We start from the raw sequence: 16,923 nt of genomic DNA on the forward strand, positions 1-16,923 counted from the left end.
CCCCGCACAGCCCCGGCCCCGGCCCCGCTCCCGTCCCGCTGCCGGCCCCGCTCGGCGCCCCCCGGCTCCATCTTGTGCGCGGCTCCAGGTGCGGGGGGGGGGGGGCTGGAAAGGGGCCTGGGGGGGGACCCCGGAATGCACCCCCCCGGGCACCAAGGGGTTAAAGGCTCAGAAGCGGCTTTCCAGCCCCAAATCCGCCTTGAGGCGCTAATCGCGGTGGGAAAGGGGGCCGGGGGGGGGGCCGGCGCCGGTGTGGGGCCCCCTCCCCGCGCTGTCACCGGGGGGGACACAAGTGCAGCGCCCCCGAGACAAAGCGCCTAAAATTCCGTGGGATTGGGGAAAAAAAAAGGGAAAAAAGGTTGTGGGATGCGGCGGGGATGCAGGGAGCGTGGGGGGCCGGACACGCGTGGCCCCCCCGCGGCAGGGTGTTGGTCACGGTGTAAAGGTCGCGGCGGTGTTTGCACGGCCCTGCGGAAGTGGCCCCGGGCCCGAACCCAATCCCGGTCCCAATCCCAATCCCAATCCCGATCCCGGATCCGATCCCGATCCCGATCGCGGTCCCGGTCCCGTCCCCGGCGGCTCCGACTGGCAACAGGTAGGGGGGGGGGGGCCTGGGCCGGGCCTGGGGGAGCCGCTGGGGGTTCCCTGTAGGGAGCGGGTTTGGGGGAGCCCCCTAGGGGCTGGGTGGCCCCGCAGCTCCACAGGGACCGGCCGTGGGGTTTCAGGATGGGGTGTTGGGGGCACTGCTACCCCATAGGGACTGGTTCTGAGGGTCTCCATAGGGACCAGCTTTGAGGGGCCCTGCAGCCCCATAGGGATCAGGCTCAGGGCATCCCCACAGCCCTATAAGGGAATGGGTTTGGGGGTCTGTGTAGCCCCGGGCTCTGGGGTCTCCATAATCCTGTAGGGATTTTGGATGTCTCTGCAGCTGCATAGGACCAGGCTGTGGGGGGCCCTCATAGGAACCAGCCTCGTGGTCCCCACAGCCCCAGAGGGACTGAGTCTGAGGTTCCCCATAGTGCCTGGGCTTTGGGATCCCTGCAGCCCCACTGGGATCAGGCTCTGGGGGTCCCATAGGAACCTGTCTCGGGATCCCCAGAGCCCCTTAGGGACTTGGCTCAGGGGTTCCCTGTAGCCCCATATAGACCAGACTTTGGGGGTCCCTGCAGCCCCACAGGGACCAGGCTCTGGGCATCTCCATAGGAATCATCTGCAGGGTCCCCAGAGTCCCATAGGGACTGGGTGTGAGGGTCCCCATAAAGACAAGGTTTGAGGGTCCCTGCAGCCTCATAGGGACCCAGCTCTGGGGGACCCATAGGGACTGGGCTCGGGGGTCCCTGCAGCCTCATAGGGACTGGATTTGGGGGTCCCTATAGGGACCAGGCTCTGGGGTCCCCTTACCCCCAGCAGACCTCACCAATCCCCATACCCCCATCCCATCACCTCCCCATGTCCCTGTGGGCGTGGTGATGGGGTGGGGACTGTCCCCTGCGTCCCCGCGGCACGGCTTCCCCCATTGCAGGCACCGCCGGGACCGAGATGGAGCCACACGCCTGAGCCAGGCGGGGACAAGCCATGGAGACGGTCGTCATCGTGGCCATCGGGGTGCTGGCCACCATCTTCCTGGCGTCCTTCGTGGCGCTGGTGGTGGTGTGCCGGCAGCGCTACTGCCACCCCAAAGACCTCCTGCACCCCTACGACACCAAGTGAGTGCACCCGCTGTCGCGACGCGTGGCTCTGTCCCTGTCCCCTGGTCTGTCTCCTCCGGGTGCTGTGGGTGTGGGAGGGACACATCCTGTGGGGTTGGGGACAACGCTGGGGACACGTGGTGCACTGCGACAGTGGGGTGGGAAAAGCCTTGGGGGAACCCCAGGAGGGGCAGAGAGGTGGCACTATCCCGAGTCACCCGCATCTCCACCAGGCCCATCGTGGACCTCATCGGGGCGATGGAGACGCAGTCGGAGCCCTCGGAGCTGGAGCTGGACGACGTGGTCATCACCAACCCACACATTGAGGCCATCCTGGAGAACGAGGACTGGATCGAGGACGCCTCGTAAGCCCCACGCCACTGGTCCCCAAATCACCACTGCCGAGCAGAGCTCTGGGTGTCCCCAGACCCCACAGGAGGGGGTGGTCCCCAGGCATGTCCCTGTGTGGGGACATCCCCATGGGTCCGGATGCGGCCATGGTGGGGTTGGTGGCTCGTGTGCTGGGTGGGTGATGGGGACACGGGGCTGAGGACAGGGTCTGCCCAGAGTCACGTCTCCTCCTGTCCACAGGGGCCTGGTCTCGCACTGCATCGCCATCCTGAAGGTGAGTTTGGGCGGTGGTGCCTGGTGTCCCTGATGTGCCCGCAGTCCTCAGGGTGCCGGGCAGCCACCCTGCCACCTCCCTGACCCCGCAGATCTGCCACACGCTGACGGAGAAGCTGGTGGCCATGACCATGGGCTCGGGTGCCCGCGTCAAGTCACCCTCCAGCCTGGGTGACATCATCGTGGTGGCCAAACGCATCAGCCCCAGGTGAGGGGAGCCAGGGGGGCGTGGAGGCAGGGCCCCCCCCGGTGTCCCCGCGGTGCTGACCCCGTCCCCGCGGTGCCGGCAGGGTGGACGACGTGGTGAGATCCATGTACCCGCCGCTGGACCCCAAGCTGCTGGACGCCAGGTGACACGGGCGGGTGGGAGAGGGACACGTGGGGGGACGCACGAGGGTGGGGACGAAGCCACCCCGCGGGCGTCCCCCCGGGGCCGCCCTGATACGGCCGTGCCGCCCGCAGGGCCGCGGCGCTGCTGCTGTCCGTCAGCCACCTGGTGCTGGTGACGCGCAGCGCCTGCCACCAGCCCGGTGCCCGCGACTGGGTGGACCGCTCGCTGGCGGCCGCGGAGGAGCACATGGCCGCGCTGCGCCAGGCCGCCATGGCCACCGAGCCCGAGCGCCCGCCGGCCCCCGACCCCTTCCGGCAGGAGCAGTCGGCCATCTGAGCCCGCGGCACCAATAAACCCCGTGACACCGCAGCTGCTGCCTGGGCCTGGGCCGCCTGTCCCCGTGGGGGGGCCCCGGTTGCTGTGTCCTGTGTCCGTGCCCCCCCCCCCCGCCCCCCACTGCTCCCACTTCTGCTTTCGGGTGGCTGGGGGGGGGGGTGAGGGGCTGCTGCTGCTTCCTCACACACACAGGGCCTGGGGGGGGCGGGGGGGGGCTGCAGGAATGCTCCCGACCCCAACCAGGACCTGGGGGGGCTCTGCTGGACCCCCCCCCGGACAGCTCCATGGGGGGACCCTGCAGGGAACCCCCCCCAGCCAATTCCGAGGGCGGCCCCCCCCCAGCCCCGGGGGTCTCTGCGGGGGTCTCTGCGCCCCCCAGGCCGGGTCCCGGGGGGGGGGGGTTCGGGGGCTCCCTGCTCCCCCCCGGCCTCCTCGCACTGCCCCGGGGGGCAGGGGGTGGTCACGTGGCTCGGCGCCACGTGACGGGGAGGGGCGGGGTTGAGGTCCGGGGGCCGTTCTCCCCGCCCCCTTAGCGGCGGCAGCCAATGGGAGGAGGGAGGGCAGTGCGGTGGGCCAATGGGGGAGGAGGGGGCGGGGCTGGCGGCCGGCCGGGCAGGGGGGCGGTGAGCGTCGGGAGCGAGCACGGGCACGGGCACGAGCACGGTACGGGGCGGGGGGCGCGGAGGGGTCGGGGGGGACTGGGGGGGATCGGGGAACTGGGAGGCACTGGGAGAGACTGGGGGGGACTGGGAGGGACTGGGGGGGTCTGAGGGGGTCTGAGGGGATTTGAGGGAACTGGGAGGCACTGCGGGAACTGGGAGCATTGGGAGGCACTGGGAGGAAGTGGGAGGCGCTGGGGAGAACTGGAGGGACTGGAGAGCACTGGAAGGTGATGGGACTGGGAGAGCTGGGGGGGACTGGGACAACTGGGAGGCACTGGGGGGCACTGGGACAACTGGGAGGTGATGGGGGGCACTGGGGAAACTGGAAGAATGAGGGAACTGGGAGGTACTGGTGGGAACTGAGATGCAATGGGGAGAACTGGGAGGCGCTACAAGGACCTGGGGGAACTGGAGGGTACTGGGAGGCACTGGGGGACCCCGGGGGACCTGGAGGGCTCTGGGAGGGTTGTCCCAGCCCTGACACGGGGGGGGGGCCGTGCTGTGACCCAGGGGTCTCCACACACACCCCCAAAGGGAGGGGGCAGCGCCGTGACCTCCCCACTCCCCTCCTCCCACCCGCTCCTCGGTTCCCGACAGGGAGGGGAAGTGAAAGTGGAGGGGGGGGGAGGAGGAAGGGGGGGTTGGGACCTGGGGGGGGGGGGGAGCAGCGCACCCATGGGTGCCACCACGAGGTGCTGCCCCCACACACACCCCACGTGCACTTTCCCCCGCCGCAGTGAGATGCTATCGGGACGCTGCGGCCGGCGGGCGCTGTGTGGGACACCGCAGGGCACCCCCCAGTTCCTGTCACCCCCAGATGGCGCGGGGGGAGGGTGTTGGCCCTTAGGGTCCCCCCCCGAGCCCTTGGGGTCCCTCCCGGGCCCTTAGGGTCCCCCTTGGCACGCAGCCCCCTGACCTCTGCTGTGGACTTTGTGCTGTGGTTTATCAGGAGCGGCAGCACCCATGGGGTGGGGTGCTGGGGAGGCTGCTGTAAGGGGGGGAGGGGGCCAGGGGTTTTCCACCACCCCCACAAAAAAGAAAGGGGAAGCGAGAGGCGGGGGCGGGGGAGAGGGGCAGAGCCCAGCCCTGCGCTGTGAGGGGGGAAACTGAGGCACGGGTGCGCGGTGGGGGCGCTGCCGCCCGCAGGTGTCCCCTGCGCCATGAGGACAACGGTGACGCTGCGCCTGGCCCTGGCCCTGGCCCTGGCTGGGGTCGCCGCTGTGTCCGCGCTGCGGTGTCCCGACGGGACGTCCGAGTGTCCCAGCAATGCCACCTGCTGCGTGACGCCCGACGGTGCCTGGGGGTGCTGCCCCATGCCGCAGGTACGGAGACAGGCACGGGGGGACACCGGCCAGCAGCAGCCGCCGTGGTGACCGGGTCTGGTGCCCACAGGCATCATGCTGCGAGGACAAGGTGCACTGCTGTCCCCATGCCACCACCTGTGACCTGGCCCACGGGCGCTGCCTCTCGCCCCACGGTGACATCCCCTTGAGCACAAAGTTCCCTGCCTGGAAGAGCCAGTGGCGGGCACCGGGTATGGCACATCCCTGTCCCTGTACACCCGATGTCCCAGCACCGGGTATGGCACATCTCTGTCCCCGTATATCTCCATATGTTCCAACACTGGTTATGGCACATCCCTGTCCCCATATGCCCAATGTCCCAGCACTGGGTATGGCATGTCCCTGTCCCCATATGTCCCAGCCCTGGGTATGGCACATTTCTGTTCTCAGTGCCCCAGAGCTGTCCCCAAGCCATCGTGGCGCACCATGGCCCCAGGTGCACCATCATCCCAGAGGGTGGGGACCCCTCACCTTCTGTCCCCCGTGACCTGTGGGGACACGGAGGTGGGGGGTGGCTCACGGTGACACCGTGTCCCCCAGCAGCCCCGCTGCGCCAGGTTACGTGCCCTGATGGCCGCTCAGCGTGCCCGGACGGTGCCACCTGCTGCCAGCTGCCCTCGGCGCAGTACGGCTGCTGTCCCCTGCAGAACGTGAGTGCGTCCCCATGTCCCCACACAGCACCCTGGGGTGGCGGCAGGCTGTCACCCGCGGTGTTGTCACCCGCAGCTGTCCCCCCCCGTAGGCCGTGTGCTGCAGCGACGGGCAGCACTGCTGTCCCCAAGGCACCACCTGCGACCTAGAGCGCTCCATGTGCACCTCGGTGCAGGACCCGGTGTGGGCGCCGGCACGCGGTAAGGTTGGGGTGGGGCTGGGACCCCCCCAGTGCCATCCTGGGGGCGCAGGGGACTCTGGCTGTCACCATCCGTTTGTCCCCAGTTGGTGATGTGAAGTGCGACGACGAGATGAGCTGTCCCGACGGGAACACGTGCTGCCGGCTGAGCTCGGGCGCCTGGGGGTGCTGCCCCTTGGAGCAGGTGGGGGGCACGGGGGGGACACGCAAAGGTCCCCAGGGGAGTGACGGGCAGGACGCATCCCCCAGGGATGTTCCCAGGGAACCGTGTCCCCTCCCAGGTGTTCCCCATGCCCCAGGAGGGGTGGGGGTGTCCCCGTGCCCTGGGTGGGGAGAGCGTGGGTGTCCCCTGTCCCCCAGTGTCCCCTGTCCCCCGCTGCTCACTGGGACAAGCTGGGGGCTCCAGTGACAGGAGGGGACACCCCATGTGTGCCCAGGTGCCCCTGTGGGGTCACGCTGAGTGCCACCCTTGTCCCCCCAGGCCGTGTGCTGCCCCGACCACGTGCACTGCTGCCCCCAGGGCTACACCTGCGACCCCCAGGGGGGCACCTGCCTGCAGGGGGGGGTCCGCCTGCCCTGGCTGAGCAAGACCCCGGCACGGGGCCGGGCGGGGGACGTGAAATGCGATGATGAGACGAGCTGTCCCGACGGGAACACGTGCTGCCGGCTGAGCTCGGGTGCCTGGGGGTGCTGCCCCTTGGAGCAGGTGGGGGGCATGGGGCAGGGGGTAACGGGGGGCTGCAGGGGGATGGGGCCAGGCTGCGGTCCCCAGTGGGGTGGGAGTGGGGGGTGACCCCCTTGGGCTCAGCCCTGGGGGGAGCTTGGGGAAGCACCCAGGGGTGTCCCTGTGGGCAGGAGCAATCCCATGGGTGGGCGGGGGGCTTGGGGACGTGGGGGTGTGTGTGGGGGCGAGGGGTGGGGATGGTGTCCCCTGGGCCTGGGGAGGGATGGGGGCAGAAGTTCCCTGTCCCCTGATGGGATAAGGGCAGGTGTCCCCGTGTCCTGGGTGGGATGAGGGTGGGTGTCCCCTGTGCCCAGTGTGATGGGGCCGTGTCCCCTGTCCCCTGCTGCTCACTGGGACAAGCTGGGGGCTCCAGTGGCAGGAGGGCACAAAGAGCTGCGAGGCCACCGGGATGCTCTGGGACACCCCACGTCCCCCCCACCCCACACAGGTGACAGCCAGGTGACAGGCTTAGGGGACAGCCAGGTGCCCCTGTGGGGTCACGCTGAGTGCTACCCGTGTCCCCCCAGGCCGTGTGCTGCCCCGACCACGTGCACTGCTGCCCCCAGGGCTACACCTGCGACCCCCAGGGGGGCACCTGCCTGAAGGGAGGGGTCCGCCTGCCCTGGCTGAGCAAGACCCCGGCACGGGGCCGGGGGGGGGACGTGAAGTGCGATGACAAGACGAGCTGTCCCGACGGGAACACGTGCTGCCAGCTGAGCTTGGGTGCCTGGGGGTGCTGCCCCTTGGAGCAGGTGGGGGGCACGGGGAGTGGCGAGTAAAGGGGCAGGGGGGTGGTCAGGATGGCATCTGGGGGGGCTTTGGGGCAGAGTGGCACTGTGCCATGTGGCTCTTTGGGGACAGTTAGGGGACATGGCGCAGCCTCCATCGCTGCCACCCCCTCCCCGTATGTCCCCTCCCATGCTGGAGGGCCATGGCAGGTGGCCCCTGTGCCCCCTCTTTGGGCACAATGGGGATGGGGTGTGGGTCTCTGGGGGGGGGGGAGGCTGTATGCCCTGAGCAATCCCCCCAGCAGCACCCCACGTCCAGGATGTGACACCCACGCAAGGTGGAGGGGACGTCGCAGGGGTAACCTGTGTCCTGTCCCCCCCCCCCCCAGCTCCATCTGCACCCTGCTATGGGGATGTGCCAATTTGGTTGGGGGGCTTCCCATACACATTCCCCCTCCCCACCCCCCCCATAACCAACCACTTCAGCAGTGTGGCACTGGGCTGGGGGGGGACACGGGGTGCTGGGGGGGGGGGTGTGCAGGATGTCACCAAGCCGTTGTGTGTCCATCCGTTCCCCCCCCAAGGCCGTCTGCTGCAAGGACCACCAGCACTGCTGCCCCAGAGGCTACACCTGCAACGCAGCCACCCAGAGCTGCGAGAAGCTGCTGGCGGCCACCCCGCTGCGCTTCCCGGTCCCCGCGGGGCCACCACTGTCCCCGCCGCACCCCGTGGCCACCATCCCTGCTGACACCGCCCGTGCCTGCCTCCCTGGCCAGCGCTGCTGCCGCACCAAGGACGGCTCCTGGGCACGCTGCCCCTTCGCCCAGGTCAGCGGGTGGCATTTTGGGGGTAGGGGACACGGCGGGGAGGGGGGGGCTGTGTCCCCACCCATGTCCCCAATTGCACCTCTCCGTAGGGCTCCTGCTGTGAGGACGGGCGTCGCTGCTGCCCCGCTGGGTACCGCTGTGCCCGGGGGGGACGCGAGTGCTGGCCCCAGCGCTGGGACGTCGGGGGGGGCATCTCCAGCAGGACGCTGCTGTGACCTCCCCAGGGCAGGGGATACTGGCTGGATGTGCCCCGCAGAATAAAGGGTTTCTAGGAAAAGCCCCTGTCTTTTTTTTTTTTTTTTTTGGGGGGGGGGAGGGGGGAGAAGCAGAGGCAGAGGCTGCGGTGTTTCAACGGGATTATTTTTATATATTAATGGCATCTAATGAACACGCGGGGGGGGCCCGCGCCCCCCGCTGCAGGCACGGCCCTGCTCACCCTTCTTCTGCCTTGCCCCGTATAAAACATTTAGAAAGACGAATAAAATCCAAAGCAGAGTGCTGGGGAGGGCAAACGGGGGGGGCACCATCGCCCCCCCCCCGCTCCTATGCCAGCTTTGAGGTGCCGCTGGCCCGGGGGGCACTGCCGGCCCCCCCCGCCCTGTGGGGACACAAGGAGGGACGCATTTCAGTGCTGGGGGGGCACATGCAGGTGGCATCACAGGGTCCCCCCCATGCACTGCGGGGGGTGCTAACCAGCCGTCCACCCCCACGTACACACAGCAGTGTCATGGCAAAGAGGGGGGGGCAGTGGGCGTGGGGGGGGCACCTGGCACCCCTCTGGGGAAGGCACCTGGGGGGGAGGGGGGGGGGGCAGGGCAGCAGGGCCCCACGCATGGGCACACAGTGTCTGGATGGGCTCCCACGGGGACAGGTGGCCTCACGGGGGGGGCGGCTCGGGGACAGGGTCACGGACCTGGGATGGGGCCAGTTTGGGATCAGGGTGGGAGCGGAAGCAGTGCTGGGTCGTGCCAATATCACCACGTCCCTGCTGCCACTGCAGGGTCCTGCGGCGTCCCCACCCCCCCGGGGCAAGGCCGGAGGTGGGACGGGGATGGGACAGGGATGGGACGGGTGGCGGAGGAGATGGGGACGGGGCCGGGGCCGGGGTCGCGCTTACTTGACATTGAAGACCATCAGCGGCCGCTCCTCCCTCTTCTGCCAGGGGCTCTTGCGGTCGCCCGCCTCGTCCCCCCCCTCGCCCCCTTCGCCCGCCTCGTCCTCGGGGCTGCTGGGGGAGTCCCGGGGGGGCTCGCTGGCGCTGCTGCGGGTGCTGCCGCCGCCGCCGCCGCCGCCCCCGGCCCCCCGCCGGCCCTGGGGGCCGCCCAGCAGCGGGGCCAGGGCGCTGTCCTCGGGCGAGGGGGGGGCGCGGGGGGGCCGGGCGCGGGGCAGGGCCCCCCGGTCGCCTCCCTGCAGGTCGATGTAGGAGTGGCGGACATGGGACGCGCGCCCGTCCAGCGACACGAACCAGGCTCGCGGCGCCAGCAGCTTCTGCTCGGCCAGCGCCTGCAGCTCCCCGTTGAGCTGCGCCACCGCCGACTCGTTCAGCAGCACCGGGATGGCCACCGAGGCCCCCCCGGGGGCCGCCGCCGCCACGGGAGGGGGCCCGGCCGCCGCCGCCGCCGCCGCCGTCGTCGCCGCCGCCGGGCCGCCCCCGTCCGGCTGCGGGGGGCCCTCGGGCGCCCCGTCCAGGCGCATGTAGCGGGCGGGGATCAGCAGGGTGGGCACCACGCCGCGGTACACGTCCTCCTGGCCGCCGTCGAGGGGCCCGCAGAGGATGAGCTGGCCGGGCTGGCCCAGCGACGGCGGCCGCGGCGGCGGCGGCGGCGGCGGCGGCGGCAGCGGCTCGGGGGGCAGCGGGTCCCCCCCCGGCGGCCGCTCGAAGGGCTCGGGGCGGGGGGCCGGGGGGTGGCCCCGCGGGTACTCGTCCGGCGGGGGCGGCGCCAGCCCCTCCGTGGAGCGGGCGGCCGCGAGCCCGAAGGCTTCGCCCGGGCGGCCGAAGTCCTCCCGGGGGATGCGGCGGCGCCCCAGGGTGCTGGCGGGCGCCGGGGGGGCCGGGGGAGCCGGGACCTGCTTGAAGAAGTCCTCGCGGGAGCTGTCGAAGTCGCGGGAGGCGGCGAAGGAGGACTTGAGGACGGGGGTGTGCGCCTCGGTGTCCCCCCCCGAGGACGCCGTCTCCAGGTGGCTGCTGCAGATGAGGTTGAGCTGCGACATGGAGGTGGCCTGGTCCCGCTTGGAGGCGTCCAAGGTCCCCGAGAGCGGCAGCTTGCGGTGCTGCTGCCGCGGCTTCAGGCAGCGCCGCCTGTGGGGACAGCAGTGGCACCAGGGTGATGAGCAGCCCGATGGCACGGTGGCACCGGGGTCCTGTGGCCCGACCCCACCAGCCTCCCTGACCAGCTGGAGGCTGCTAGGTGGGGGTCCACCAGCTGTGGGACTCCTGGGGACTGGTGGCCCCCTATAGTCAGGTGTAGGACATTTGGGAACTCCTGGGGGTTGGTGGCCCCCATAGGCAGATGTAGGGCACCTGGGGGTGCCAGGCAGGTGGAGGTGCTGGGGGGCGGTGTGTGCTGACCTGCAGTAGTAGATGAGGAGGCAGAGCAGGGTGAGGACGAGCAGGGCCAGCGCACCCAGGATGGTGAGCAGGAAGATGGTGTGGTAGGCGGTGATGTCCTTCATGCCCGCAGCCATCGCTACCAGCCCTGGGGGTGGTGGGGGACACCGGGGTTGGACATGGCCCAGCCCACGTCTCCCATGGGTGCTCCCCCCCCCCCCATGGGGTGCTCAGCCTCAGGGGTGCAGGGACTCCTTCCTACCTGTGCTAGGAGAGGGCAGAGCCGCTGCCCAGTACCCCAGCTGGGGGGAGACAAAGGTCCAGTACAGCTGCCGGCCCTCCTTGCGGATCAGCCCCGTTCCATTGCGGACCCACAGCCCTGCAGGGATGAGCACCCAGCATCACCACACGGCTCTGTCCACATTCCCAGGTGACTCCCCCAGCAGGCTGAGACCCACAAACTCATCTCACCCATGGCCATCACCACCCAAACCCATCTTACCCATGGCGATCACCACCCAAACTCATCGCACCCATGGCCATCACCACCCAAACTCGCTGAATCACAGAATCGTTGCGGTTGGAAGGGACCTTGAAGGTCACCTAATGCCACCCACACACAGGGACACCTCCCACTAGAGCAGGTTGGTGTCACCCATGGTCATTACCAAACAAACTCATCACACCCATGGCCATCATCACCTAAACTCATGTTTTGTCATGGCTCATCCATCTAAATTCATCTCACGAAGGGGTGTAATCACCCAAATTCATCTCACCCATGGCCGATACCACCCAAACTCATCTCAGCCATGGTCAATACCACCCAAACTCATCTCGCCCATGGCTGTCACCACCCAAACCCATCCCACTCACGGCCATTGATACCACAGTCCCCCCACAGACACCCCCCTCTGCATCTCAGCGTCCCCACCCAGCGCTCACCACTCTTGGGGTCAAACCTCCAGGCGGGCACGCTGGTGGCCACCAGGGTGCCGGTGTCAGGGGGCAGCGGGACAGACAGATGGACGGGGCCAGAGAGCTGCACCTCGGTGCCATTCCCCGTGAAGAGGTGGACGCTGAGGGCCGCCACGGGTGCCAGCTCCAGCCAGGTGGCATTGGCTGCAGGGATACAGGGGATGGGGCAGGTGAGCAGACGGGGCACCGAGGCTCCCCACTCCCCCCTGTGCCCCCCGTACCGCTGCCGTTGTGCTCAGCCCCCAGGAAGGCAGGGAAGCCCCGCAGGTCCCGCGGGGCGGTGGCGGCCGTCAGCGATGCCCAGAGCTGGCTGTACGTGGAGCTGCGGGGCAGGCGCGCTGCCCGCCTCTGGAACTGCACCCACGGCTGGCCCCGGGCACCTGCGGGGTTAAGAAGTGGGGACGGGAAAGTGATGTCCCCCCCACAAACACAGCATAGCCAGCTGTAGGATGTCAGGGCGTTGGTGGCCCCATAGCCAGCTGTAGGTTCTGGGGGTTGGTGCCCCCCCGTAGCCAACTATAGGACACCCAGGGGTGCTGGGGGTTGGTGGCACCCCATAGCCAGCTATAGGACATCTGGGCATGTCTGGGTGTGCTAGAGGTGGTTGGTGCCCCGCACCCCCAGCCAGCTTCAGGATGTCTGGGGGTTGATGGCTCCCTCAATAACCAGCTATAGGACACCTGGGGGTGCTGGGGAGAGGCTTGGTGTGCCCCTGATATCCAGCTATAGGATGTCTGGGGCTGGTGTCCCCCCCATAGCCAGCTATAGGATCTCTGGGAGCTCCCACATATCCAGCTGTAGGATGTCTGGGGCTCGTGCCCCCCCCCATAGGCAGTTCGCCCACTCACCTGGGGAGCCCAGCAGGATTTGCACCAGGTCCTCATAGAGGATGAGGGTGGCGGGGCGCTCCGGGAGCAGGTAGAGGCTGACGGAGGCGTACACTGCGGAGGAGGGACGTGGTGAGGGGTGGGGGAGCCCCCCCAGACACCTCCCCCCAGCACCCTTCCTGTGCCAGGGCTGGGGAAGAAGAGGAGGAGGGGGCAGAATCGGTCCCGACAGGCGGGGGGGGGGTGACACCCCCCCCTTGGAGGCCTCCAGCAGAGCCCAAAATAGGCTGCAGTTGGGGAGGGGTAAAAATAGAGCAGCAACTGCCGCGACATGGGGACAGGGACAGCGGGGACGGGCAGTGGCACGCGGCAGGCTGGGGGGCACCCTATGCACGTGGGATACCCCCACGTGCATGGCACACACCAGTCCTGGCACACCCCCATCCTGGCACACCCCAGTCCTTGCACACCCCATGCACGTCCGTAAGCCCTGCACGCCCCAAGCACCCTAATTCTTGCACATCCCACACACCCCCCGATCCTCGCACACCTCAGTCCTGGCACTACTGCAGGCACACCGATCCTTGCACACCTCAAGCCCTCAGTGCTCCCCAACTTTTACACCCCCAACACCCCACCCTTTGCCCCTCCCCTCATCCCAGTCCTCCCCCCCCGTCCCCACACCCCCCAGCTGAGCGCTCCCACTCGTCCTGGCCCCCCGGCAAGGTCACTGCATCGACGCCGCCCGGCACTGCCCGGCGCTGTCCCCTCTCCGCAACGCAGCAGCCCCAGGGCCAGGGGCTGGCACTGAGCCCAGGGTGCCCCCCCCCGGGGACATCAGGGCCACCAGGACACGGCCGCACCCCCGCTGTGCCACATCACCCATCAGAGCCACCCCTGCTGAGCCCCAAGGGCCAGACCCCCAAAATTCCTCTCCCTAAGAGAACACCCCCCTAAAACTCTTTGGGTGCCCTGGTAAGGGACTGGGGTCCCAGTAAGGAACTGGTGTCCCAATAAAGGATCAAGGGCCCCCAGCAAGGAACCTAGTAAGGAATTGGAGCCCTCCAGTACTGGAGAAGCGAGGGTCCCCATTAAGGCATTACGCGCCCCTCTCCCCCCCATAAGCGATAGAGTTCCCCAGTATAGAACCAGGTCTCCCAGTAAGGGATCAGCTCCCACAGTGAAGACTCAAGGTCCCCCATAAGGGCTCTGAGGCCCCCAGTAAGGAATCAGGGTTTTCCAGTAAGGGGCTGGGGTCCCCTATAAGGTATCTGAGCCCCCAACCTAGGAATCTGAGTCTCCTATAAGAGACTGGGGCATCCTGTAAAGCATCAGGGTCCCCGTGTAAGGGATCCCATAAAGGCCCAGAGACTCCCAGTAAGGGATTAGGATCCCCCATTAAGGGACTGGGGGCCCATCACAAGGGCTCAGAACCCCCCAGTAAGGGTCCAGGTTCCATCCACAAGATGCCAGAGCCCCCCACTAAGGGATTGGGGTCCCCTAAAAGGGCTCAGAGACCCATGGTAAGGGACTAGGGTCTCCTATATGTGACAGACTCCCCTCAGTAAGGGGCTGGGGTCCCCTATAAATGCTCAGAGCCCCCTATTAAGCAATCGGGTCCCCCCATAAGATCCCAGAGCCCCCCCTCCCCAAGGGCCCGGGGTCCCCATCACTCACGCGGCAGCTTGGTGACGCGCCAGGGCACGGAGGCGGTGACGTAGCCGCGACGGGTGGCGGTGACGAGGACCCAGGAGCCCAGGCGGTAGGCGAGGGGCAGGACGCCGGCGCCCTCGTGGTCGGTGGTGCCGGTGGCCAGCGAGCTGCGGTTGCCAAAAACCTCCAGGGTGGCCTGGGCCAGCGGGGCCAGCGCCCCGCTCTCATACACCTGCACCTTCAGCAGCACCTCTGCGGGGACACGCGGGGTGGGGGGGACGGGGACAGGACGTGGTGGGTGCGGGCACGACCCTGCTGGCATGGCACGGGGCGGGGTGGCATCGGGTGGGTGGTGGGCGGCATCCTGCTTGGGGTGGTGGAAGCCACCCCAGTAAGGTCGCAGGTACCACCCAGGGGGTCATGGGCACCACCCCACGGGGTCCGAGACACCACCCCACAGGGTGCGAGGACCCAGCCCAGCAAGGTGCTGGTGGACCCATCCCAGCAGGTCATGGGAACCCTCCTGGCAGGGTGGTGAGCCCCATCTCAGCCAGGTGCTAGACCCAGCCCAAGGGGGTTCACGGGCAGCTCCCCAGCAGGGTGGCGGCCACCATCCCAGTAAGGTCACAGCGACCGCGGCTACCAGCCCAGCAAGATGCTGGCCACCATCCCGGCAGGTCCCCAGGCCCACCCATGCGGGGGGGCACACACTAACCCCGCAGGTCCCAGCCACTGCAGGGTGACGGCCACCACCCCCTGCCCCTTTCCGTGCCCACCCGATGCAGACAGCGGGGGGCCCATCGCCCCTGCCACCGTGCTCCAGGGGCCGCAGGTGGCACGGGTGTGTTTAGGGTGGGCACAGCCGGGGGGGGACCCGCTCCCCACGCCCCCCCCATGCTGCCGGCCGCCTGCGCATGAGCCTGCAGCCCTTGGCAGCCCGCCCGGCTCGGGCGCTGTCGCCCAGGCAACGACCTCGTTCATCCCGCCCGCCCCGGGCGCTTTCGGGACCCCACGGCCCCCCCCGGCAGCATCCTGCCCCCCAAAAAGCCCCCGCAGCAGGGGGCAGCCGCCCCCCGCCCAGATGTTGCCCAGATGTGGGCGAGGGGAGGAATTCGCAGCAGCTGCTCTGGCGATGTGCCTGAGGGGGGGGGGGAGAATAAGCATGGGGGTCCTGGGGGGGGGCACAAATAGCAGGGACAGCCGGCACCCGCGGGGCAGCAGGAATGTCCCCATGGCCACGTGCCGGCCACCCGCAGCTGCCGGGGGACAGCTGGCACCAACGGTGTCCTCGGGAACGGGGGGCCCGCCTGAACCCCCCAGCACGGCAGCATTGCCCACCCATGAAGGGGCCCCACTGGGTGGCACGGCCACACTGGTGCCCCCCTCCTTCCCCCCCCCATTCCTCCCAGTACGGCCCCACAGCCCCCAGTGCTCTCCCCACACTGGTGCCAGGCCCCATGCCCCGGGGTGGCATGGGGATGGGCACGGGTGACACTGTCTGGGTGGGGGTCAGGGACACCACATTTTGCCCCCCCCCAACCCTTGCCAACCGTCTCAGCCCCACGGGCACCCCTCACCCCGGTGGGTGCGTTTGGGGTGCGGGGAGGGGTCGTGAGGAGCCGCAGGGACCCCAGGGTGGCACCCAGCGCCCCCAGCCCCACCCTGCCTACCGGAGGTGCCCGCTACGGGGCTCACCCCACCCCCTACCAAAAGGACCCCCCACCCTGCCCCTGGGACCCCCCCCCACCATCACACACCCCAGCCCTGCCCAGAGCCACCCCCACCACCCCCACGGCGACCACCAGCCCCCTCACCCCAACACTGCGACCCCCCCCTCATCCCCCCCCATGCACCGAGGGGGGTGTCCCCCCCCCCAAAAAAAAAAAAAAAAAACCACCCCGCGACACCCCCGCAGGTGGGATGGGCGGACAGATGGAGGGGAGGGGGGGAGAACAGACGGACGGCGGGGGACGGACAGACGGACCAGGAGGGGGATGCCCGGGTTGGGGGGAGGATGCCGGGGGGCGTGGGGGGAGGATAACGGGGGGGGGGTTGGCCCCGGCCCCGCCGCGCACACAAAGGCCGCACTCACCGAGCGCCCCCGGCTCCGCCGCGCCCCGCGCCCCGCGGCCGAGCAGCAGCAGCAGCAGCAGCGGCAGGAGGCGGGGGGGCCGCATGGTGCCTCCGCGCCCTCACCCCGCCATGCCCGGCCCGGCACGGCCCGGCCCGGCCCGCCCCGCCCCGCCCGGCTCGGCTCGGCTCGGCTCAGCCGCGGGGGCCGGGCTCCACCTGCCGGCCCCGCCGGGCAGCGCCGCCCGCACCGGGAGGAGCCGGGGAGGGGGAGCCGGGCCCCGGCGGGCGGCGGTGGGGAGGGGCTGGGCGGAGAGGGGCGGGCGGCGACCCCCGGCGCGGCCCCGAGCCCCGGTCCCGCACCCGGGGACCGCCGCCGACCCCCCCTCGGGGCCCAGGCCCACCCGTCCTGGCACCGACCCCCCCAGGACCGGCAGCGAGACCCGGTCCCGGCACTGCCCCCCCCCGGGACCGGCACCGACCCCCGGTCCTGGCGCCGAGTCCCGTTCCCGACCCCTGCTCCCGGTCCCCGGGTCCCAGCCCCGACCCCCGGGACCGGCGCCACCCCCCAGTCCCAGCACCCCCACCCAACCCCGACCCCCCCCCGGCACCCACCCACCCACCCTTGGGCACCCTGGCACCCGCCGCACGCCCCCTGTCCCCGTGCGCACCCCCCGTGTCCCGCGTCCCCCCCACGCCGCTGTGGCACCCCCACATCACCCCGCGGGTGCCAG

At 69.7% G+C, this 16,923-nt stretch overlaps 3 protein-coding genes across 4 annotated transcripts; 2 read left to right on the forward strand and 1 right to left on the reverse strand.

The window, feature by feature from the left end:
• TMEM98 (transmembrane protein 98) lies at positions 1-3,012 on the forward strand. Of its 2 annotated transcripts, XM_082778847.1 has the most exons (8): positions 19-88; positions 446-595; positions 1,523-1,706; positions 1,922-2,053; positions 2,280-2,313; positions 2,405-2,520; positions 2,603-2,662; positions 2,775-3,012. In XM_082778847.1, the coding sequence occupies exons 3-8, from the start codon at positions 1,576-1,578 to the stop codon at positions 2,977-2,979; spliced, it is 678 nt and encodes a 225-aa protein (XP_082634973.1). In that variant the 5' UTR covers positions 19-88; positions 446-595; positions 1,523-1,575; the 3' UTR covers positions 2,980-3,012. The 2 variants fall into 2 exon arrangements, with proteins under 2 accessions (XP_082634974.1, XP_082634973.1); XM_082778848.1 differs by lacking the exon at positions 446-595 and having other exon boundaries at positions 1-88.
• Positions 3,013-3,594: 582 nt separating this feature from the next.
• GRN (granulin precursor) lies at positions 3,595-8,390 on the forward strand. Its single transcript, XM_082779005.1, has 10 exons — positions 3,595-3,642; positions 4,788-4,963; positions 5,034-5,175; positions 5,528-5,634; positions 5,727-5,835; positions 5,921-6,018; positions 6,316-6,540; positions 7,086-7,310; positions 7,871-8,113; positions 8,203-8,390. The coding sequence occupies exons 2-10, from the start codon at positions 4,802-4,804 to the stop codon at positions 8,326-8,328; spliced, it is 1,437 nt and encodes a 478-aa protein (XP_082635131.1). The 5' UTR covers positions 3,595-3,642; positions 4,788-4,801; the 3' UTR covers positions 8,329-8,390.
• A 75-nt stretch (positions 8,391-8,465) lies between these two features.
• Positions 8,466-16,618, reverse strand: FAM171A2 (family with sequence similarity 171 member A2). The gene is made up of 9 exons (XM_082779259.1): positions 16,212-16,618; positions 14,144-14,371; positions 12,488-12,580; positions 11,861-12,019; positions 11,607-11,783; positions 10,924-11,040; positions 10,683-10,809; positions 9,231-10,412; positions 8,466-8,711 (listed from the first exon to the last, which is right to left on the reverse strand). Exons 1-9 carry the CDS (start codon positions 16,294-16,296, stop codon positions 8,657-8,659), a joined length of 2,223 nt encoding a protein of 740 aa, XP_082635385.1. The 5' UTR covers positions 16,297-16,618; the 3' UTR covers positions 8,466-8,656.
• Positions 16,619-16,923: the final 305 nt, after the last annotated feature.

The sequence above is a fragment of the Aythya marila genome, assembly GCF_965140915.1.
Source record: "Aythya marila genome assembly, chromosome: 25".
Lineage (NCBI taxonomy): Eukaryota > Metazoa > Chordata > Aves > Anseriformes > Anatidae > Aythya > Aythya marila.